Source organism: Otolemur garnettii, unplaced genomic scaffold, assembly GCF_000181295.1.
Source record: "Otolemur garnettii isolate 467f Iridium unplaced genomic scaffold, OtoGar3 scaffold00006, whole genome shotgun sequence".
Lineage (NCBI taxonomy): Eukaryota > Metazoa > Chordata > Mammalia > Primates > Galagidae > Otolemur > Otolemur garnettii.
In genome coordinates, this window is record NW_003852401.1 from 30,174,178 (window position 1) to 30,195,693 (window position 21,516).

The window sequence follows — 21,516 nt, forward strand, 5'->3', positions numbered from 1 at the left end:
TTGAGCCACAGGCGCCGCCCAACATTTTTGTATGTTTGAACGTTTTCATAATAAAATGTTAGAAAGTTAAGTTCAAAGAATAAAACTCTTAAGTTCTTGTCCCAGTTAGACAAGTGGGAGCCTAATGCAATCCCACTCAAACCCTTTTCCCCTCCCCATCCTCCTTCTCTCTTCCTAAGACAAAGAAAGACGCAAAGGATCTGGCTAGCTCCACCCCATGTTCCTGCCAAAGGACCCTAACCTGACAGGCAAGCTGTGCCCATCCCGTTACCACCCCATATAAAACTGTTCTCTAACTACCCCTGGGCACAGACGCCATCTTTGCTCTGCCCAGGCTCCAGTCACCTTCCCCTTTCAATAAACCTGGCCTGAATATCTCCTCTGGGTGCCTCCGTTTACATTTTAACCAATGAATTGTTCACTATTAGCACACCCCATTTTAGCCTATTATTTTTTATCTAATATGGGCATCAGAGCTATCTCCTGAAATTTAACATTCACATAGTAAGTCTATTCAGTACCTCATAGCGACCAGGCACTGTGTTAAGGAGACACAAGAAAGAGAGAGGACGTGGTCCTTCAGGGGAACACAGTCTATTGGGGGAGATAGATAAGTAAAGGAATAATTACGGCACACACAAACTCAGAGCGGGAACACCTGGCACTCAAATGAGAAAAGAGGTGTAAAGATTTCCTGGGTGGAGATGGGGCTGAGCAATTACCCTGCAGCATTTGGTGATGGGAGAGTGGGTGGGGAAATGAGGCAGGTGTAGCATTAGGTGGTAAAAGGGGAGCACAGGCAGAGAGAAAAGGGTGAGTAATGCAGATTCCTGACATGTGGGAGAGTGCAGGTGCGAGGATTAGGGACAGAGTCCTGCCAGAGTTCGCAAGGCCAGGAGGCCAGTCCGGGGATGAGAGAGAGGCTTTATTTTAGAGGAGCAGAATGGAGCCTGACCAGAAGTCAGCTCAACTCACACAGTTTCAGGGAACTTTTATTAATGTAGTTGGAATGTGGAAGGGGCTCATGAGAGGTGAGGGAGGGAAGTTATCTTTCCTGCAGATTGACAGATGCTGAGACTGGGTGGCACCTGTAGGTCAGTGGGCAGGGCGCTGGCCACATACACGGAGAGCGGCGGGTTCAAACCCAGCCAGGCAGCTAAAACAACAATGACAACTGCAGCAACAACAACAACAACAAAATAGCTGGGAGTTGTGGCAGGCAACTGTAGTCCCAGCTACTTGGGAGGCTGAGGCAAGAGAATGGCTTCAGCCCAAGAGTTTGAGGTTGCTGTGAGCTGTGACAGCATGCCACTCTACCCAGGGTGACAACTTGAGACTGTCTCCAAAAAAAAAAAAGAAAGAAAGAAAGATGCTGAGACTGATTTGAGACTTAGTGCCTTCCACAAACGGTGTTAAGCTTTCAGGAAGGCCTTATCTCTAGTGCCAGTCAGGACCAGGGTGGGGGATGCTGATGCTTCTCAGGAACCTCGGCCTTAAAGCATTTCAGGAGGGTGGGGAGGGCTTGCTGTGACCATGCCATTTAATCTCTGCCCTGCCATCTATCACTAGATGTCCTCCCAGGATGGCTGTACTTTTGTCAGGGTCCCAAGGATTGACAGGAGTATGGGAAGGAGGTTGCTGTAACCATGCAGTTTGGATTCTGCCTGCTTTCTTTCTGTCTCCCAAATAGCTGGTTTTTGTCAGAGTCCTGGGGATTTCTTCCCCACAGGAGGGAGAGAGGCCTGACAAAGCAGCCAGCAGCTACCTTAGGAGAGTTTCATGGCAAGGAGGGGGTAGAGCACTGCTGGTGCTTAGGCTTGTTTTGATGGCGAATATGAGAGCTCTGTACCCCTTGTTTTCTTCTAAAGCTCTTGTAGCCCGGTGAATATTACCCTGGGAACACCAGTGTACGGATCATAGTGAAACTCACCCTTTCCCCCCGAAAGATCAGCTCTCAGTTAAGGCAGATCAGTAAGACAAATGTTTATTTCCAAATACCACTGGGGGAAACCAAACGAATAATTACCCAATGTCTCAGTGACGGTCAGACGCCTTTATAAATGCCTTTTAGAAGGGAGAGGGAGAATGTGGAGTATGGGTACAGCAAGTGGTTGTTAGAAAGGATTAATAGGCTGGGCGTGGAGGTTTACTCATATAATTCCATTACTCTGGGAGGCCGAGGAGGGTGCATTGCTTGAGGTCAGGAGTTAGTGACCAGCCTGAGCCAGATCAAGACTCCATCTCTGAAAATAGCCTGGCATTGTGGCTGGCGCCAGTAATCTCAGCTACCTAGGAGGCTGAGGCAAGATCATTTGAGCCCAAGAGTTTGAGGTTGCTGTACGCTATGATACCAGAGAACTCTACCCAGGGTGACAAAGTGAGACTTTGTCTCCAAAAAAAAAAAAAAAAGTAGGAAAGGATGAATAGATGGGGGAAACAGATTGCCTTTAAATTAACCTGAGAGACAGCTATTGTGTTTTAAATGACCAGGTCTGCTAGTGTACTGGGGGAGGAAAGGAAGTCAGCTGCCCCCTGTGATCCCCTGATCAGGTCAGTCTGGTTTATGCAGGTAGAGGGAAAGCCTTTTCAAATGTTTTCTGATTATGAATCGCCTTTAATTTAAAATATTCTTTATGTTAAGTAGTCATATTTTGGGATAAAATTTCCTTTGTTCCTTCGCCAGGAGAGGGGTCAAAATTTCAGGAGGACCAACAATTTAAAGGAGCCATCAAGTTTGAAGGTAGAGAACTGGTGAGTGAAACAGAGAAGGCACAATTTCTGACAGGTGTTGAGCTGTCTGGCAAGGGAGTACCCAGGGGTTCTAAATCCTGAGCCCAGGGGCCTACAACTTTACTGGAACGGAAGTGGCACTGTGCATTGCTCAAAAGAGCTAACACTTATGTGAGGATTGCTAATACCATGTCACCTGGAGGCCCATAGCCATTCCTTCCGTTTAAGAAGATTAATTTATAACTTAATTCTGGTAAGTTATTAATTCTGGTGGTAATTCTAGACCTTAAAAAAAAAAGATTAACTTTATTTAAAGCTACTTTTTTTTTTTGAGATAGAATCTTGCTCTGTCACCCTGCCTAGAGTGTGAGTGCAGTGGCATCATTATAGCTCACAGCAACCTCTAGCTCCTAAGTTCAAGCCATCCTCCTGCCTCAGCCTCCCAAGTAGCTGGGACTACAGGTGCCCACCATGATGAACAGCTAAATTTTTTTTTTTTTTTTTTAGAGAAGAGTCTCACTTTTTCACCCTCTGTACCTTGGTAGAGTGCTGTGGTATCACAGCTCACAGCAACCTCCAACTCCTGGGCTTAGGTGATTCTCTTGCCTCAGCCTCCTGAGTAGCTAGAACTATAGGTGCCTGCCACAATGCTGGGCTATTCTTTTGTTGTTGTTGCAGTTTGGCCCAGGCCAGGTTTGAACCTGCCACCCTCCTCAGTATATGGGGCCAGCACCCTACCCACTGAGCCACAGGTGCCGCCCTGCACAGCTAAGTTTTTCTACTTTTTGTAGAGATAGGGATTTCACTCTTGCTCAGGCTGGTCTTGGACTCCTGAGCTCAAGTGATCTTCCTACCTCAGCCTATGATTACAGGCATGAGCCACTGTGCCTGGTCATAAACTACATTTGATTACTCATTCCACAAGGGATATTGTAACAACATTAATAAATAATAAACATGTTCTTTTAAATTCTCTACCTTACATTTCCGTTATCTTAACAGAACAAGATCCATTGTTGGGTGTACCTTTTCAATTGTAGCCAATATGCTTATAGCTTTTCATGATTTTAACCATAGCATTAATGCCATTAAAAAAAAGCTTAACATTGTGGCTACATATTTTCCTGATTATTTTTAATAACTGCATAATACAGGGTGGCCATAAAGTTTGTGTGCAATTAAAAATTGCACACTATTTTAAATTGCATGAATTTTAAATTCCATGAACTTTATGGCCACCTTGTATTCTACTGAGTAGATAGGTCCTAACTCATGAAACCAGTCTTAATTGTTGGACATATAGGTGGCTTTTATTAAAAAAATTATTAGCTGTATCTATGTCAGGCAATCAATACAGCTGTTGGAAACATGTAATTGAATTCTTTTTCAAATTAATAGCCAGACATTTTCTTTACCTTTCTTTCTGAGATTGTGCATGTCCAGGCCTTGGTGAATATTTTCAGTGTGCTGTACTGCAAGGTGAGGGTAAGGTCTGTGGAATCAGAAGAAAGTGAGAAGGAGACGAGGCTGAAGTCTTCAAGAAAGTATGATGATCCCAGCTTCAGGGATTCCTAATGCTGAATCCTTGATGGGGTGACCAACCACCTCTGTGGTCCTAGGGTTTCCTAGGCCAGGTGTCCAGTGCTAAAAATGTGAAAGTGTCTGGGAACCCTGGATGAGTGGGTCATCCTAGACCTGGGTATGGAGGCTGGAACTGAGAAGGGAGTGAATCATTTCTATAACTCAACCCTGAGTCCTAGCAGCAGCAATTCAGAGAAAGCCTGCTCACACACTGCTATGCAGCCCTCACCCTTTATGTAGGAGTCTAAATAGATATTTATCTCAGGTTATTAGTGTGCTCACAGAAAAAATTCATTTTTTTCACCATTCATTTATTTATTCACGAAATACATATAGAACACCAGGGATTATTCTAGGCACAAGCAAGACATATTTCCTGCTCCTTCTGGTATGTGTGCATGTGTTTACTGGAGGAAGGAAACAGAAATGAATGGAAAAACATGAAATAAACAACGATGGCCATGATACACACAATGGCGGAGATAAGATGGATTCACGGAATAAAAACTGCTGGGGGTGGGGTGCCACTGGCTTAGTGGTCAGGGACGGTCACTCCAAAGACCTGACACTAGAGGCAAACCAATGATGAGAGGAGTGGCCAAGTGAAGGTCCACAGGAAGCACTGGGGTACAAGGAGCAGTACAGGAGGCCCCCAGTGGAGACCACAGTGTCCTCCTGTGGCTGCTAGGTAGGAAAGGAATGCTGACCAACAAGCAGCGTAGCAGTGACTCAGTCCCAGCTGTTTTCACGAACAAGGATGATAAGGCAGCCGAGGTCCCCGTGTCTTGTCCACAGTTCCTCGGCTCCTACTTCAGCACCCAAGGCCAGGCTGCCTTTCCTGGATTTGACTTAATTTTCTCCTCTTGTACAGAGGAAGTAAATCAAAGACACGAGAGAAATTGGTATTGGAATTTTTAACTGATGGACACAAGAACCAAAAACTTTGGCCTCAAGGTAATTAGAGGAACTTTGGGGCCCATACTGAGCGCCCCCAGGTTGTGGGGTCCCAGGAAAGGTTCTAGATATGCTTCTGCAACCTCGAGTGAAGATGAATACATATTTTGCAGCCTGCGAGGAATTGAAAATGAAACTAGTCACAGGGAAAGCAGCCCCAGTCGACCTTTCACTTGCCACTGAACTTATGTAAATCGAGAACCTGGATGCTACAGGTGGAAGAAATAAACGGCTTAAGAGTTTATTTAGGCAGACAGGTGCAACTTCAGGCGTGCGTGCCATTCATAAAAGGTGGAGGCCGCCGGGGAGCCTCAGCTGCGGCTGACTTTGATAACTCAAACAGTTAACACAACCCAAACTCACGCAGAGGTGGGGAGAAAAACCACACCCCACGGGGGTGCGGAGCCAACTCAAGGGAGACGAATCCGATTGGCAGGAGGTAGGAAGCCGGCCCCTGGGCGCGGCCTGCGGGGGGCAGGAGACCGCCGGGGGAAGCCGGGGGCCAGAGCCCGGACAGCAGTCGCCCGCAGCTGCAGGGAGCTCGCGTCGCGCCTCCGCCCGGTGCGCCCCACTCGGCCCGCTGACCCCGCGCTGCGCCCCGCCACTGGCATGTGTGCCGCCCAGATGCCGCCCCTGGCGCACGTCTTTCGAGGGACATTCGTCCACTCCACCTGGACCTGTCCCATGGAGGTGCTGAGGGATCACCTCCTCGGCGTGAGCGACAGCGGCAAAGTAAGTGAGCGCAGGGTCCGGCGCACCCCGGCGGGCGGGCCAGTGGAAGGAGCCCGGAGGGGTCCCCTGCCCGGGGCTCGCTCGGTGCGGCGCGGGCGCGCGGCCCCGGAGTTCAGCTTTGGGTTCTTGGGGAACGCAAGGACACCCTGGAGCTAGATCCGAGGGCTAGCTCCCGAGTAACGAGGTCCCAGAAGCCAGGAGCGGTGGAGTACTCACACCACTACCCGGTCCCCAGCCATCCAGGCTGCGGTCGAAAGGGGGAAGCAGGGGGGCCACGTCCTGACTCTCCAACCTTAGGACAGGGATGGAAACCCGAGCTTCCCTACGTTCCTCTTTACATCTCCCACCTAGCACAGTGCCGGGCTCAGGGTGGGCGCTCCATGGACATGATTGAATCAAGAGGTAACAGTGCAGGGAGGAGTTATTTGATCAGGGTTTAGTGCGTCCAGGACATAGAATAAAAAGAACTGATCCAATGATTCAACAGAGATAATTACTGATGATGCAGTCTCGACAACTTGTAATACTAGAAAGGATAGTCTGAAAGAAAATACACGTCCCCCCCCCCCGCACACCCCCTCCCCCCATACACATATACACACACGCCATGGCCATTTGCATCAAAGCTAGCAGTTCCATTTTAAGGTTCAAAATGTCTTCTTTGAATATATCTTCTATACTTTTCCAAAATCAAGATTACGAGTGATACAGGTAACTCCCGTTCCATACACACAGACAGGTGGCTATATCAGCTATGGCTTGCCAGTTTGATAAGTGAAGCTATTCCATTTTTAGAAGAAAAAGAATATGGGGATGGGATATTTTTGAGCTGTTTTCCAACTACCAGTTTGCTTAGGAAAAGTGCGCGTATTTGTTATTTATTGGGTTGAAGATACTATTTTTGACTAAAGATGCTACCAAGTCAGTGACAGTTTTGCATCATATGACTCTTACATTTGGGGGTAACCAAATCCTATTTTCTTATGGCGCTTAAAAAATATTCTCTCTATGCACATTCGGGGAGTCTGCTGTTGTGTTTCCAAGGCAACAAAACTCTCAGAGCTATCCCAAGTGGGGAAACTCATTAATTCTGAAACTGATGAATCCATGCATGGGGTCTTGGCCCTCAAATTTCAGGAAACTCTCAGGTTTGGGGCAAGTCCCAAAATGCAAAGGAAAAGAGACTGCTAAACTTGTGAAAGATTGGAAATTTGTGAAAATTTATTTCCTAGGCCAGGTGAAGTGTCTCATGCCTGTAATCCTAGCATTTTGAGAGGCTAGGGTGATAGATAGCCTGAGTTCAAGAGTTCAAGACCAGCCTGAGCAAGATCTAGACCCTGTCTCTCATACATAGCTGGGAGTTGTGGGAGGTGCCCGTAGTCCCAGCTACTTGGGAGGCCCAAGAGTTAGAGGTTGCTGTGAGCTATGATGCTATGAAACTCTACTCAGGGCAACAAAGTGAGACTCTGTCTCAAAAAAAATTAATTTTCTATATTTAGAAATTCTAATTGATAGGGTAGCAGGCTAAAGGGTGTGATTGGGGATTGGCTTTAATCAGTGGAAAGAAGTAACAAAAGGAACTGATTTATCTGAAAAATTACCTTTTCTGGGGATTGTATGGAAGAAGAATAAAAGAGTATCCTGAACATGCAATTAGTTGAGTCAGGGAATCTATTCCTAAGGAAAGATCACACTGAAGTTATAAATTTAGAAAATGCTATTTATTTCCCCACAAGATTACTTAAGAATTGAATAAAAGGTGAGTTAGTCAAGTGGCTTAGATGCAAGGTCTAGAACTCCCTACTCTGAGAATCGATAACTACTGCTTTCCTACCAGATGCGAGCAGTTGATTCTTGGATGTGTCATACACATCTCAAAACTTGATTTTCTTCATTTTGAAATGGGGGATATCTCGCCTTTGGGGTTGTCAGGATAAATATTTGTATTAGAAATTTTCAGTATTCAGGCCGGCACCTGTGGCTCAGTGAGTAGGGCGCTGGCTCCCTATACCAAGGGTGGCGGGTTTGAACCCGGCCCCAGCCAAACTGCAACAAAAAAATAGGTGGGGCTCGGCGCCTGTGGCTCAAGCAGCTAAGGCGCCAGCCACATACACCTAAGGTGGCGGGTTCAAATCCCCAGCCCAGGCCCGCCAAACAACAATGATGGCTGCAACCAAAAAATGGCCGGGTGTTGTGGCGGGCGCCTGTAGTCCCAGCTACTTGGGAGGCTGAGGCAGGAGACTCGCTTGAGCCCAGGAGTTTGAGGTTGCTGTGAGTGTGATGCCATGGCACTCTACCCAGGGGGATAGCTTGAGGCTCCGTCTCAAAAAAAAAAAAAAAAAAAATAGGTGGGCGTTATGGCAGGTGCCTGTAGTCCCAGCTACTTGGGAGGTTGAGGCAGGAGAATCACCTAAGTCCAAGAGCTGGAGGTTGCTGTGAACTGTGATGTCATGACACTCTACTGAGGGCAACAAAGTGAGACTCTGTCTCTAAAAAAAAATAAATAAACAAATTTTCAGTATTCATAAAAGAAAATAATATCCCTTGAAATAAATATGTTGAATCATCATGATCTTTAAATTTTTACTGAGTTCCTAAAGCTGTTCTCAAACCTAGGGTTGAATCAGAGACATCTAGGGGTGCTTTATAATATGTTTACTCCTATCCCCAGAGGAGCTGAATCTGCAAGTCTGGAGTGGGCCCCAGAAAGTGCGTTTCCATAAGCATCCCAGGAAATTCAGACACAGATGTGGGTGGATTACATTTTGAGTAACTGTAGCACGTAGTTTCTGTGATGGGACCAGTTGCATGAAGTGTCAGGAGTTTGTTTCTCCATTTTCAAGCCTAGATCTGGGGCAGCATCTCAGAGAGAAGGAACACACCTTCCTCTGTCCTTCTCTCTTCTAGGCCTCCTTCCTTGTTATAGATAATTTCATTTATGTCCAGAGAATGATAATGACTAACTGCTTTTAATACAATAAATTAAAGCTAATTTAAAATCAGGTTAATATAAAAAGAAATCCTCTAGCTGACATTCTGTTATTGAGCAAAATTCAGAGTTTTTCTACCCCAGTGTCATGTAGCTTTTTAAAGTAAAGACTATATAACATGTTTAATTCATTTGACACTGTGTGCTCAAATCTTACTAAATTGCCTGATTCTTCCCACATACAAAATACAGCAGGGTCAGATTGACTTTAAAGATACATACAGATGCCTTGGGACTTTCAACGTGCACTTACCCAGAAGCAAGAGGAAGGAAGAGAATAATTTTGGAGGCTGGGGTAACAGAATCAAGTCCTCTGGAGAAATAAAGACCTGAGTTCAGTTCTCCATTTCTCCCCTGCTCTGAGACCATGGCTGAGACCTAACCTAGCAGAGCCTCCATTTCTTCATGTGTAGAATTGCTGTTGTTATGTATTAAGTGAGATAATGTATGAAAATGCCCAACACTTAGTGGATACTTAGAATGTACCATGTTCCTTCTGTCTCTTTCCTTGTCTTGGTCCCTGATATATTCTTAACCCCTTGCTCCTGGTGGTAGCATTTTCGCATGTTTTCACTTGGTGGCCCCTGTGTACACCAGATGGTGGAAAAAGAAGCCAGGCCTGTGACAAACCGTGTAGGATGGTCACAGGGCCTCAGCGATGAGTCTTCACTGCTCCTGTCATTGATCTACTGGGATGGAAGGATGAATCTGGGAAGGCAGATCTAAGGGGCATTTGCTCCTAGGAGTGCTAGCTCATTGTTTCAGTATCATTTTTGGTCTTTACGATGTCATTATTCCCATTTACAGATTGTTGTGGTATAAATGGAATTTAATGTGGGCCAAAGGCCATATTCTCTTTCTTATAGCTGGATGCTTCCCTCGGGTACAGTCTTTGACCTTCAGAAACTTGTATGTCAGCAAGGGAGCTAAGACTTGTAGCCAATAATAAAAGTGGACTTATTCCTAAGTTAACCACTGGGTTCATCACTGGAGATAAAGTGATGAATGGAGCATGCAAACTCTGCCCTGCCTTTGTGGAATCAATAATTTAGTGATACATTAACAGAATCTGTGATGACCTATCAGAATTTGGACTAGTCTAGGGGTGGAGGAAAGGCTTTTCCCCATGTGAAGTGATATTTAAATTGTTATCTAAAGGATGAGTAGAAATTAAATAGGTAGGGCAGGCAGGATTGGAAGTAGAAAAAACCTTTCAGGTGGGTGAACAGCCTGTGCAAAGATCCTGGGGTAGAAAGGAATGAAAGGGTAGTTGGAGTCCAGAGGTGGAGGAGGAGGAGGAGGATAGCACAAGATAAGGCTGGACAGGTAGGCAGAGCAAGATCACGGAGGACATTTGGGCAGTTGGAATGGTGGTGTTGGTGCAGGGACTGTGCCATGATTGTATTTTGTAGTTTTTAAAGGTCATTATAGCTTCAGGATAAAGAATGCATTGGAATGGAGGTAAGCACAGCTAAGGAGGTCAAATAGGAGACTCCTAAAGTAGGTTAGGTGAAATGGAATGTGGTTAAATGAGAAAAGCAGTGTAAAGTATCAGTTAAGGTATGAACTCCTGGGCAGCACCTGTGGCTCAAAGGAGTAGGGTGCTGGCCCCATATACCGGAGGTGGTAGGTTCAAACCCAGGCCTGGCCAAAAATTGCAAAAAAACTCCCAATAAGATACGAACTCCTAAGGGTACCTCAGTTACTACATATGTGCTTTTTATTTGAGACAGAGTAGAGTGCCCTAGGTAGAGTGCTATGGCATCACAGCTCACAGCAACTTCTGATTCTCTTGCCTCAGCCTCCCAAGTAAATGGGACTACAAGCATCCACTACAATGCCCAGCTATTTTTTTTTTTTGTCATCGTAGTTGTTGTTGCAGTTGTCATTGTTGTCTTAGCTGGCCCTGGCCGGGTTCTAACCTGCCAGCCTTGGTGTATGTGGCTGGCGCCCTACCCACTGAGCTATGGGTGTTGCCTTACCTATGTGCATTTGATCAAGTTATTTAGCATTTCTATTTCTGAGTTTGTTTTAAAAATAATTACTGTGATCCACCTCATAGGGTTGTTGAAATGATTGCCTCAATTAAGAGTATAACATGTAGAATAATGAATGTATGTACTATTTACTACATATGAATGTAGTACACGTCTGATAGACACCAGAGTTATTGCCAGCAGTGGAGACAGGGAGAGGTGGACAGAATCAGTAGCTATGCAGATCAAGCCCACGGGATTCAATGATGGCTTATGTGTGTAGACTTAGAAGGCAATGCATTAAGGGTGATCACCAGGTGTGTATAAATAGTACATTTATACTATTATGGGGCACACCTTGGCCAGTGATGGGATGACTTCTTGAAGGAAGTGGTAATTGACCTGTACCTTACAGAATAGTTAGGACTTGAACAAAAGGATTAAGTAGCCCAGGTGAAGGGAATTAGCCAATGTTTTGCAATCCCAAGACTGCTGGGTGGAGTAAGAGTTTTATCTAACCTGAGACTGCTTCACTGTAAGTTCACTGAGAAGTCTGAAACACAAATCCTACTGTTCTTTTTTGTCCTTTCCTTTTGCTTGAGTGGGTCAAGATTTATCTTCTGGCCAAGCTCAGGCACTCAGAATATGCTATTGGTCATGAGAAGGAAATTGGGGCTAAGTCATCCATTCTGAGCCTGTTGTGGAGGAGGTTGGCTTTGATTAGAAAGATGTGTTTAGGCTCAGCGCCTATAGCTCAACCGGCTAAAGGCGCCAGCCATGTACACCTAAGGTGGTGGGTTTGAATCCCCAGCCCGGACCCGCCAAACAACAATGACGGCTGCAACCAAAAAATAGCCGGGCGTTGTGACAGGTGCCTGTGGTCCCAGCTACTTGGGAGGCGGAGGCAGGAGACTCGCTTGAGCCCAGGGGTTGGAGGTTGCTGTGAGCTGTGATGCCACGGCACTCTACCCAGGGGGTCAGCTTGAGGCTCTGTCTCAAAAAAAAAACAAACAAAAAAGAAAGATGTGTTTAGGCCTGTTTATCACAGGATCATCTTGCAGATTTGTGTTTTTTGGAATGCTGATTACCTTGTTCAAGATGCTCCTGGCAGACACTGTTGGTTCCCTACTAAATAGCCATGGCCTCTTCATGATTGACACTGAGTTTGATCTAACCCTCTTTCCATTCACCAGAGACTTACTTTCCCAGCTTCCTGGAAGTTCAGGGTGAACAGTGATAACATTCTGGCACACAGGTGATCTGCTCAGAAGTTTCTAGCATGTGGAAAGAGAGGCCCTTTCTTTCTGGGTACTCTCATGGGAAGAGAGGATACCTGAACTGCTGGTGCTACCATTTGAGATTTTGAGGAAAAGGATAAGAGGATTTCAGAGATACCAACTCAGTGTCTGATATCCATCGAGCAGTTTACTTGCCCCTGGAAGTGTCTACCTTCAGACTTTAAGAGATAATGAAATGCCTCTATTGTCTAAACCTCTGGGCTGGGCATTCTGTTCATTGCAGCCCAATGCATCCCTATTATCACACTGCTTTGTGAAGAATATTTTTCAATGGACTGCTAGCTGCCTTCTCCTTATTGGCCAGAAATATCAGCATCTTTTTAGGCACCCACATCAATAGTCAAGCCCTGGCAGTTTCTGTCTGGGATATCTGTGGGAATGCTCATTTCCATTGCCCCCAACCAGCTCTTTACTGTCTCTTGGCTAAAATATCACAGAAGGCTCCTGTGTTCTCTCCCCCGTTCTAATATTTCCTCCACGTTGCTGAGTCACCTGGAGCACAAGTAGCATCATGCATCTCTTCTATAACCATTCATGGCTCCCTGGAAGGCGTTCTAGACATGACATTATTTGGCCCTAACCTGTTCTTTAATCCTATTTCCTGCTTCAATCCTCTATCTGGCAAGTAGGGATATATAATTATCATAACTGGCTTATACCATGTTGTATGCATGAGCCAAGGATTGTCTTTCCGTGAAAATTTCTCACTGTTTTCCATCATGTCTTTATATCCTCCACGTTGTTGGTGTCAGTCTCTCAATCTGCAACGGGCCTCCTTCTTATATCTCCTTTTCCCTTCCACCTCTATCAAGGTGAACTCTTGCTCTTCCTTTAATGCTTGCCCCTGACGTCCTCTTTTTCTCAAAGGCTTTCCTGGACATCACGCCTCAGTTGAAATACATTGTCCTCTCCATTCTCCTGTAAACATTTTCACGTATTTTAAGTCAGTACTTTTCAGATGGTTAAAAGTGTGGCTTCTGGAGTCAGACTACATAAACTCAAATCCCAGCTCTGCCACTTCCCTGGGCATATTTTCCAACATATCTGGGCCTTGGAACCCTCATTTATAGACTGTGGATAATCCCAGCACCCTGATAGAGTTGTGAGGCAAATGAAATAGCATGCTGTTATTTTTCTTTCGCTAAGTAATTTCATGTTGGCCTTTTATTATACTTAGTTGTATAGAATGTTCTCACTCACTGACAAAATACCTCCCCCACCCCGCGCAAAAGGGAGGTGAACGGGAGAGAAGGTGATACTTACTAAGTCAGACTCTCTGCTCCAGCCTCTGTCCATCAGTAATCCTGAGATTAGGTGGGGCATCATCTTCTTCATTCCTGCTTGACAGATGAGGAAATGGAGGCTCAGAGCTTCTTGACGTGGCTGCGCTCAGAGCAAGGAAGTGGCAAAGGCAAGACTCGGAGCCCTGCCTGTCCTGTCCGCCCTCCATGGCTGTGCTCTCTCCGGGAGTCCCTGCTGTGTTCTCTCAGGGAGGGGCTGATACTCTGTGGTCCTTGAGGACCCCTCCACATCACCTTACTGTAGGTGGTCATTAGAGTATGTTGAATGTGATATGTAATACAAAGATGTGCACGTGTGATGTGTAAAAGATGTTTCTAATTCCACAGGGTTTCTTTAAAAGCGGGATTTGCCTTCCGTGAGACTTGGCAGCAATACTGCTGGGCATGACTGGACTTTGCCGCCTCTGGTTGTGGATTATTGGAATTCCTGGGTAGTGCTGACGATGTGCTCAGGCTGTGAGGCAGTGCAGGTGTTGGTGTACCTGACACGTGGCTGAGTGCCAGGAGGTTCTGACAGGTGCAGAGATGGTGGGCAGTATGTCTTGTAGGTCTATAGCAAGCCCAGCAAGCCCATTTACCCATCAGGCATTAATCTGATTATTTAGGTATAAATAAAGGTGGACTTACCCACTTGTAAGAGGAGCAGTCCAGTCAGTAATCTATTTATAACCTACCTTTCTCTAGCAAGGATTTAAGTCAGTTCCAAAGGGCACTGGCAAATAGTGATGCCTTTATACATACAAGGGAGAAGAAAGTCAATTGTTAACATAAAAACAAAGTGGCTCAGCGTGTGTAGCTCAGCGGCTAGGGCACTAGCCACATACACCAGAGCTGGTGGGTTCAAATCCAGCCCAGGCCTGGCAAACAACGACAACTACAACCAAAAAATAGCAGGGCGTTTTGGGTGCCTGTAGTCCCAGCAACTTGGGAGGCTGAGGCAAGAGAATCTCTTAAGCCCAAGAGTTTGAGGTTGTGAGCTCTGACACCACAGACTGGCACTCTACCCAGGCCAACACAGTGGGACTCTGTATCAAAAAAAGGACAAACAAACATAAAAACAAAGCTTGGAATTAGATTTACAATGCTTTGTAAAGGCTTGGCACCAGTAGCTCACTGGTTAGGGTGCTGGCCAAATACGCCGGGGTTGGCAGGTTCAAACCTGGCCTGGGCTTGCTAAACAACAATGACAACTACACACACACACACACAAAGCCAGGCATTGTGGTGGTCAAGAGAATCGCTTAAGCCCAAGAGTTTGAGGTTGCTGTGAGCCGTAACCCCATGGCACTCTACCGAGGGCTACATAGTGAGAAACTGTCTCAAAAAAAAGCTTTATAAAATGAGCTATACTTTTACTGGCCTCTAACTGTTCTAGTAGGTGTCAGCTGGTAAAGGCATGTCTGTTACCTAGTTGGCAGTGTTGGTACTAAAGCAGTTGCCCAAAAAGAGCATATCTGTCCTTGGTTGCTGAGTTCAGACTGGACTTTCTCCTCCATGGACGTTGTGTCTCATAATTGTGCTTAACAAGTTTCTTACACAAGGTAGAGTTTCATAGGATTGCCTTTCTTGAGGAGCTACAGATGTGACAGAAGAAGGGGTCTGAGGCTGTGAGCGATCAGAGGGAGGTTGTCCAGGAGGCAGGTGCTGGCTGGTCTGAAATGATCTGGAGGTAGATTTCAGGATGCCAGAGGGTGGCAGGGTCACGTGTCCTTCAGGCACTTGTCCTGAGAATAGTTCTTTCAGTGGAGGTTTTGAGGAACGTCAGGGGGCAGGAGCCTGAATAGTTCTTTTTAGCAAAGCCTGGAGTACAACTGTTTTGTGTCCCCAGTAAAATGCAGACCCACGTGCCTTTACTGGTAATCTAGCTTTGGAGATATTTAGGAACCTAATGAGGGACTAATAATGTCAAATCAATTTACCTTGGTGAGAAATACTCTTGCATTTTGGGAGCCCAAGACAAGGGGGTTGCTTGAACCCAGGAGTTTGAGACCAGCTGGGGCAAGATTAGAGACATCCTGTCTCTATAAAAAATTAAGAAAAAGAAGCTGGGTTTGGTGATATGTGTCTATATTCCCAGCTACTTGAGAGTCTGAGGCAGGAAGATCCCTTGAGCCCAGGAATTCAAGACTGTAGTGAGCTATGATTTTGCTACTCTACTGTGTTCCAGCCTATGCAACACGCAAGACGCTGTCTTTTTTCTTTTTGAGAGCTGATTTTGAACCTGCTTGTCTTTTTTCCCATTTTGCTGATATTGAGCCATTTCTAAAACTCCCCTCAAATACTGTCTCCAAAATCTTTATTATCATGTTTCCATTCCAAAGTGACCTCTTATTCCTTTCCATGTCTTGTTTATCGTCTGTTCTTCTTAGATACATTTGCTGACCATGTGCCTGACTTCTATATATTTTCATTCCAACTGATGGTAAGCTCCTATTTACATGACAGAAGAGAAGAAAATAGAGAATATATCTAATATTTCTACCAAGCACAGGATCTTGCAAATATTTCAGGTGCTTAGTAAATATTTCTTTAATGAACAAATGCTCTGAAAAATTATAGCAACTATTGCAGAATTTGTCTTAATCTTTCCTGAGATTGTTTCTATAATAAAATGTAATTGTACTTTAGAAAAAATACAATATTATATTTTTTTTGACAGAGTCTCAATCTGTTACCCTCTGTAGAGTGCTGTAGTGTCATAGCTCACAGCAACCTCAAACTCATAGGCTCAAGGAATCTTGTTGCCTCAGCCTCCTGAGTAGCTGGGACTATAGGAAACCTCCACAACACCTGGCTTTTTTTAAGAGATGAGGTCTCACTTTTACTCAGGCTGATCTCAAACCTGTGAGCTCAGGCAGTCCACCTGCCTTGGCCTCCCAGAGTGCTAGGATTACAGGCATAAGCCACTGTGCCCAGCCATCTAAGGGTGATGTTTATGTCACAAAATATAGCTGTTCAAAAGTTGTTCTGTTGATTAAATCCAGCCTGGTACTCATGGGATACAACTAAGAGAGAATGGAATTGCGATTTGAACCACCTGAGCACTTAGCTTTTCTTTCTCAGTCCTGCCTTCTTTATTGCCGTTTGCCTTTGAACTCCTGATAGAATAGTCACCTTTCATCCTGTAGCCATGGCCAAAATCATCTTCTGTGTCCTGCTTTTCCCTTCCTGGTTCCGTCCCCGTGGAAACTGGGCCACCTCTTTCTTGGTCTTTTCCTTCATTATTGCTTGGTGCCCTTGTCAATAAAGCAATTTTTATGCCTTGTTTCCCAGCACCCCTAAAAGTCAAGCAGAGTCTGGAAATAACCCCAAGTTCACAGCCTCCCTGCAATCCCAGGCTTCCCCAAACAGTGCAAAAATGGTGGCCCTTAGACGAATCAAACCAAATAGGCTTAAATCAGTATTTACGAAACTGACTGAAGATACACACGTACTTGACAAAAGAGTTGGTAAGTGGTATTTTTTGTTTTGTTTTTACATCCTGATTGAAATAGATTCTTCCAAGGCTTTATATCCTGCTTTTCTTCAATGAGTCATCCATTAATCTCTACTCCCCTCTCCCCACCTCCACAACCTAGCTCCACCCTCACCCCCACAATTCTTACAACGTCTGCATTTGGAGTTTTCTGTGGAGAGATTCATAGCTTCCATAGATAAGTGACCCCAAAATGTCAAAACCTCTGTATCATCTGATCTTATCTCTCAGATAGAAGTATTTCATCCGATAATGTACCTGTCTGGACTTTATTTAAATGCTTTTAGTAATTAGTACTAGACATGTATTTACTCAATTGTGTGCTAATAATGTCACTTTTGTTTTTCATTGCCCCGATTTTAAGAGAACCAATTTGAGCCTTGCCTACCACAATTGTTGGAAAATCCAGGATCAGTCATGTGGGGACTTCAGAGATTCCTGGAGACTTCTATGATCCAAGCATTCATTCCTTCTCAAATGTTGATTGTTTATGTCCCAGGGACTTTTCTTGTTCTGGGACTACAGCTGGGAACTAGATAAAACTGTGATGCTATTGGAATTTCCCTTCATTTTTGAAAAGGGATCTTCCAGATGTCTAGTTCTTAAATGAGTATGACCCCTGCTGAGTCCACTGTGACCACCGATGTCCTTGTTCCTTTGGCCATGTGATCCCTCATGTGAGTGCTGCTCCCAGCCATCTGTCTGCTATTCCTCCCTGTCCCGACCAGGCTGGGAAGGGCCTTCCCAAGGGCAATTCAGTGGTTTCTCCACACTCCATGCACAGCTTGTTAGCTGGTTCTAGAACAATACTTACAGACTGCTGTATTCATGCTGGTCTTAACATTTAGCTTCCCCTGTAGGAAAAAGGACAATGTTACAAGGTACCTCTAAGATACTAAGAAAACAAAGTGCAAGATAAACTCTCAATTGGTCCCTTAAATATGATGATAACTTTTTAAAGTAAGAGTACCATGGTACACTTAAAACATTTAAAAAGTTTGGTTAATTCAAATATTTGTAATACATCCCTTGTATTTAGCAGTCATGTGTTAAAATGCTATATAACCTTTTAACATCCTTATAAAAAGGATACATTTTGTGTGTAACTCATTCATTGATTGCATTTGGCTTCTTGCACATGACACTGGATTATAAACTCACAGGCACAAGGCGCATTGATATCGACCATATTAACAATAGTAATCCTGAACATTTATTGAAAGGTATTGGCTTAGTGTTATTATATACTAAGGCAACATTTATTGGCTTAGTATTCTTAGATACTAAGCCCTATACTGACTGCTTTGCATGGATTATCCCAGTAATCCTCATGATCACTTTATGAGGTGACACTGTCTCCCTTCTTTTGTAGATGAAGAAACTGAAGCTCCGAGTGTTGATCCTAATGCTGAGATGATGATGATAAACTGCAGGATTTTTCTCTCTCCTAAAACCCTTGTGTAGCTCTTTGTTTTGAGACTGTCGCACAGCAGATTTACAAATTGCTTCCTTTACCTAAATTGTTAATAGAATTCAATTCCTAGGACTGAAGGTGAAGATAGACTCACCTCTTCTGATACGTTTTCTAAAATTGAGCTATAAATACTGACCATCTCTCAAAAAGATCTTGCTTCATGCATGCTTTTGGCCTTGTCCCCTACCTTCCTAAAACTTCATCCTTTCCCTTAGTGAAAGAAAGCATTGATTAGTGGACTTAATCACAGTAGCATTGACTTGACAGAATAAATTATGTTAACTTTATTTATTTTTTAAGACTGAGTTTTACTATGTTACCCTCAGTAGAGTGCTGTGGTATCACAGCTCACAGCAACCTCCAACTCTTGGGCTTAAGCAATTCTCTTGCCTCAGCCTCCCAAGTAGCTGGGACCACAGGTGTCCATCACAACACTTGGCTACTTTTTTGTTGTAAAATGTCATTGTTGTTTAGCACTCCCGGGCTGGGTTCGAACCTGCCAGCTCTGGTGTATGTGACTAGCACCCTAACCACTGAACTATGAACACCAAGCCCATGTTAACATTATTTTTTTAAAAATTTGTTATTGTTATTATTATTTTGAGACAGTCTCATGCCCAGGGTAGAGTGCCATGGTATCATCATAGCTCACAGAAACTTTAATCTCTTTGGCTCAAGAGATCATCTTGCTTCAGCCTCATTAAATTTAACTTGTAATTGATATCTGTTTTTCAAGAACTTTTTAATTTTTTTGAGACAAGATGTTACTCTTGTCACCTAGGCTGGAGTGCAGTGGTATGATGATAGCTCACTGTGACCTCAGATTCCTGGGCTCAAGCCATCCTCCTCCTTCATTCAGTCTCCCAAGTAGCTGGGACTACAGGCATTTACCATCAGGCTAATTTAAAAAAATTTTTTGTAGAGGTGGGGGTCTTGCTATGTTGTCCAGGCTGGTCTTGAACTCCTAGGTTTAAATGATCCTCCTGGGTCTCCCCAGAATGCTGAGATTATAGGCATGAGTCACCATGCCCAGTGCTTAAAACCTTTTTGACTATTGAATTTGGTGTTTCTATTTGTGAAATGCAGCTTTCTTCCTATGCATTAGTTATTTATGCATTATTGCCTAAAACTACGTCACCATCTTTATCCCTCATGTTTTCTCTTCCTGTCACGATCCTATTTGGTTTAGTATTGTCATGAAATCTTTTGCTGTGGTCACAGTATTCTTTTTTTTTTCTCATTATTTTTCTTTTCTTTTCTTTCTTTCTTTCTTTTTTTTTTTGAGACAGAGCCTCAAGCTGTCATCCTGGGTAGAGTGCTGTGGCATTACAGCTCACAGCAACCTCCAACTCCTCAAGTGAGTCTCCTGTCTCTGCCTCCCAAGTAGCTGGGACCACAGGTACCTGCCACAACACCCAGCTATTTTTTGGTTGCAGCCGTCATTGTTGTTTGGTGGGCCCAGGCTGGATTCGAACCCACCAGCTCAGGTGTATGTGGCTGGCGCCTTACCCACTTGAGCCACAGGTGCCGAGCCTCTTATTATTTTTTCATTTTATTTATTTATTTTTGAGACAGAGTCTTGCTTTGTCACCCTGGGTAGAGTGCTATGACATCATAGCTCACAGCAACCTCAAATTGTTGGGCTTAAGTGATCCTCTTGCCTCAGCCTCCCAAGTAGCTAGGACTACAGGCGCCCACTACAATGTTCAGCTATTTGTAGAGATAGGGTTTTGCTCTTGCTCGGGCTGGTTAGGAACTCCTGAGCTCAAGCAAACCACTCGTCTTGGCCTCCAATAGTGCCAGGATTACAGGCATGAGCTACTCTGCCTGGCCCCATTATTGGGTTTTAAAAATTTTTTTTTGACAGAACAAACCTTTGTCAGAACCCCCACTTAAAAACTCAGTTGTGTCAATCTCAGGCTATTTATTGATTCATGAATTTAAAACATCCTTGAGGGCTAAAGCAATCACAAGGTAATTATAATTTCAAGTGAGTTCTTCTAGGCTTACATTTAATAATACAGAAATTTTAAGGTCCCCCAAATTTCTCCAACAGCTTAAATGGAAAGAAAAAGTACGTCATAGGATCATAAATCTCCTCCCTGTCATGTACTCCATGTATCCTTATATACTCAGGTATGAAACACATTTCTAGAAGGAAATATTAAAATAAAAACTTCAATAATGTTTTCTTTTGCAGCATGGGAATGGAGAACTGAGGTAGAGAGGGAAATTTGTATTTTTTTTGGTTTTGTTTTGCTTCCATGATTTAAAGCCTATTTATTATACTGTAAAATTTGTATTTTTTTAACTTTTGGTAACATACATGTAACATAAAATTTGCCACTGGAAGTGTTAACATTCAGTGTCATTTATCGTGTTCTCAATGCTGTACTCCTCTCACACACACACCCCCCCACTGTCTACTTCCAGAATATATTCATCACCCCAAAGGGAAGCTCATCACCTATTAAGAAGTCCCTCCCTACCGCCTACTGTTCCCCCACCAGCAATCACTAATCTTTTTGTCCCTCTCCATTTGCCTATTCAAGATATTTCATATAAGTAGGCATGTACAATAGGCCACCTTTTGTGTCTGTCTGTGTTGGGTTAACTGTCAGAATTCATTCCTTTTTTTTTTTGGCCAGGGCTGGGTTTGAACCCACCACCTCTGGCATATGGGGCTGGCACCCTGCTCCTTGAGACATAGGTACCGCCCAGAGTCCATTCCTTTTTATGACTGAATACTATTCCACCGTATGGATAGACCACATTTTGTTTATCTACTTCCTCATCAGTTGATGGACACTTGGGTTGTTTCCACTCTAACTATTTTTGGCACTGCTGCTATGACTATTTCATGCACATCTTTAAAAAGCCAATTTATTTTTTTAAAAAAGCTTTTTATGGATCCCATTGCCCAACTGTGAGATACATGTGGGCCTGGACTTGCCAACTGTTTGCTCAACCTTCTGTGTTGTTTTATGCATTTGTGATTTTGCCCCT

At 44.2% G+C, this 21,516-nt stretch overlaps 1 protein-coding gene across 1 annotated transcript in view; it reads left to right on the top strand.

Moving 5' to 3' along the window:
* The first annotated feature begins 5,688 nt into the window (after positions 1 to 5,688).
* GDA (guanine deaminase) overlaps positions 5,689 to 21,516 on the top strand; it is a 95,983-nt gene continuing 80,155 nt past the window's right edge. Inside the window, exon 1 of the mRNA XM_003782952.3 lies at positions 5,689 to 5,997. Within this exon, the coding sequence (XP_003783000.1) occupies positions 5,875 to 5,997 (123 nt within the window). The 5' untranslated portion in view covers positions 5,689 to 5,874. The remainder of the gene's footprint in view (positions 5,998 to 21,516) is intronic.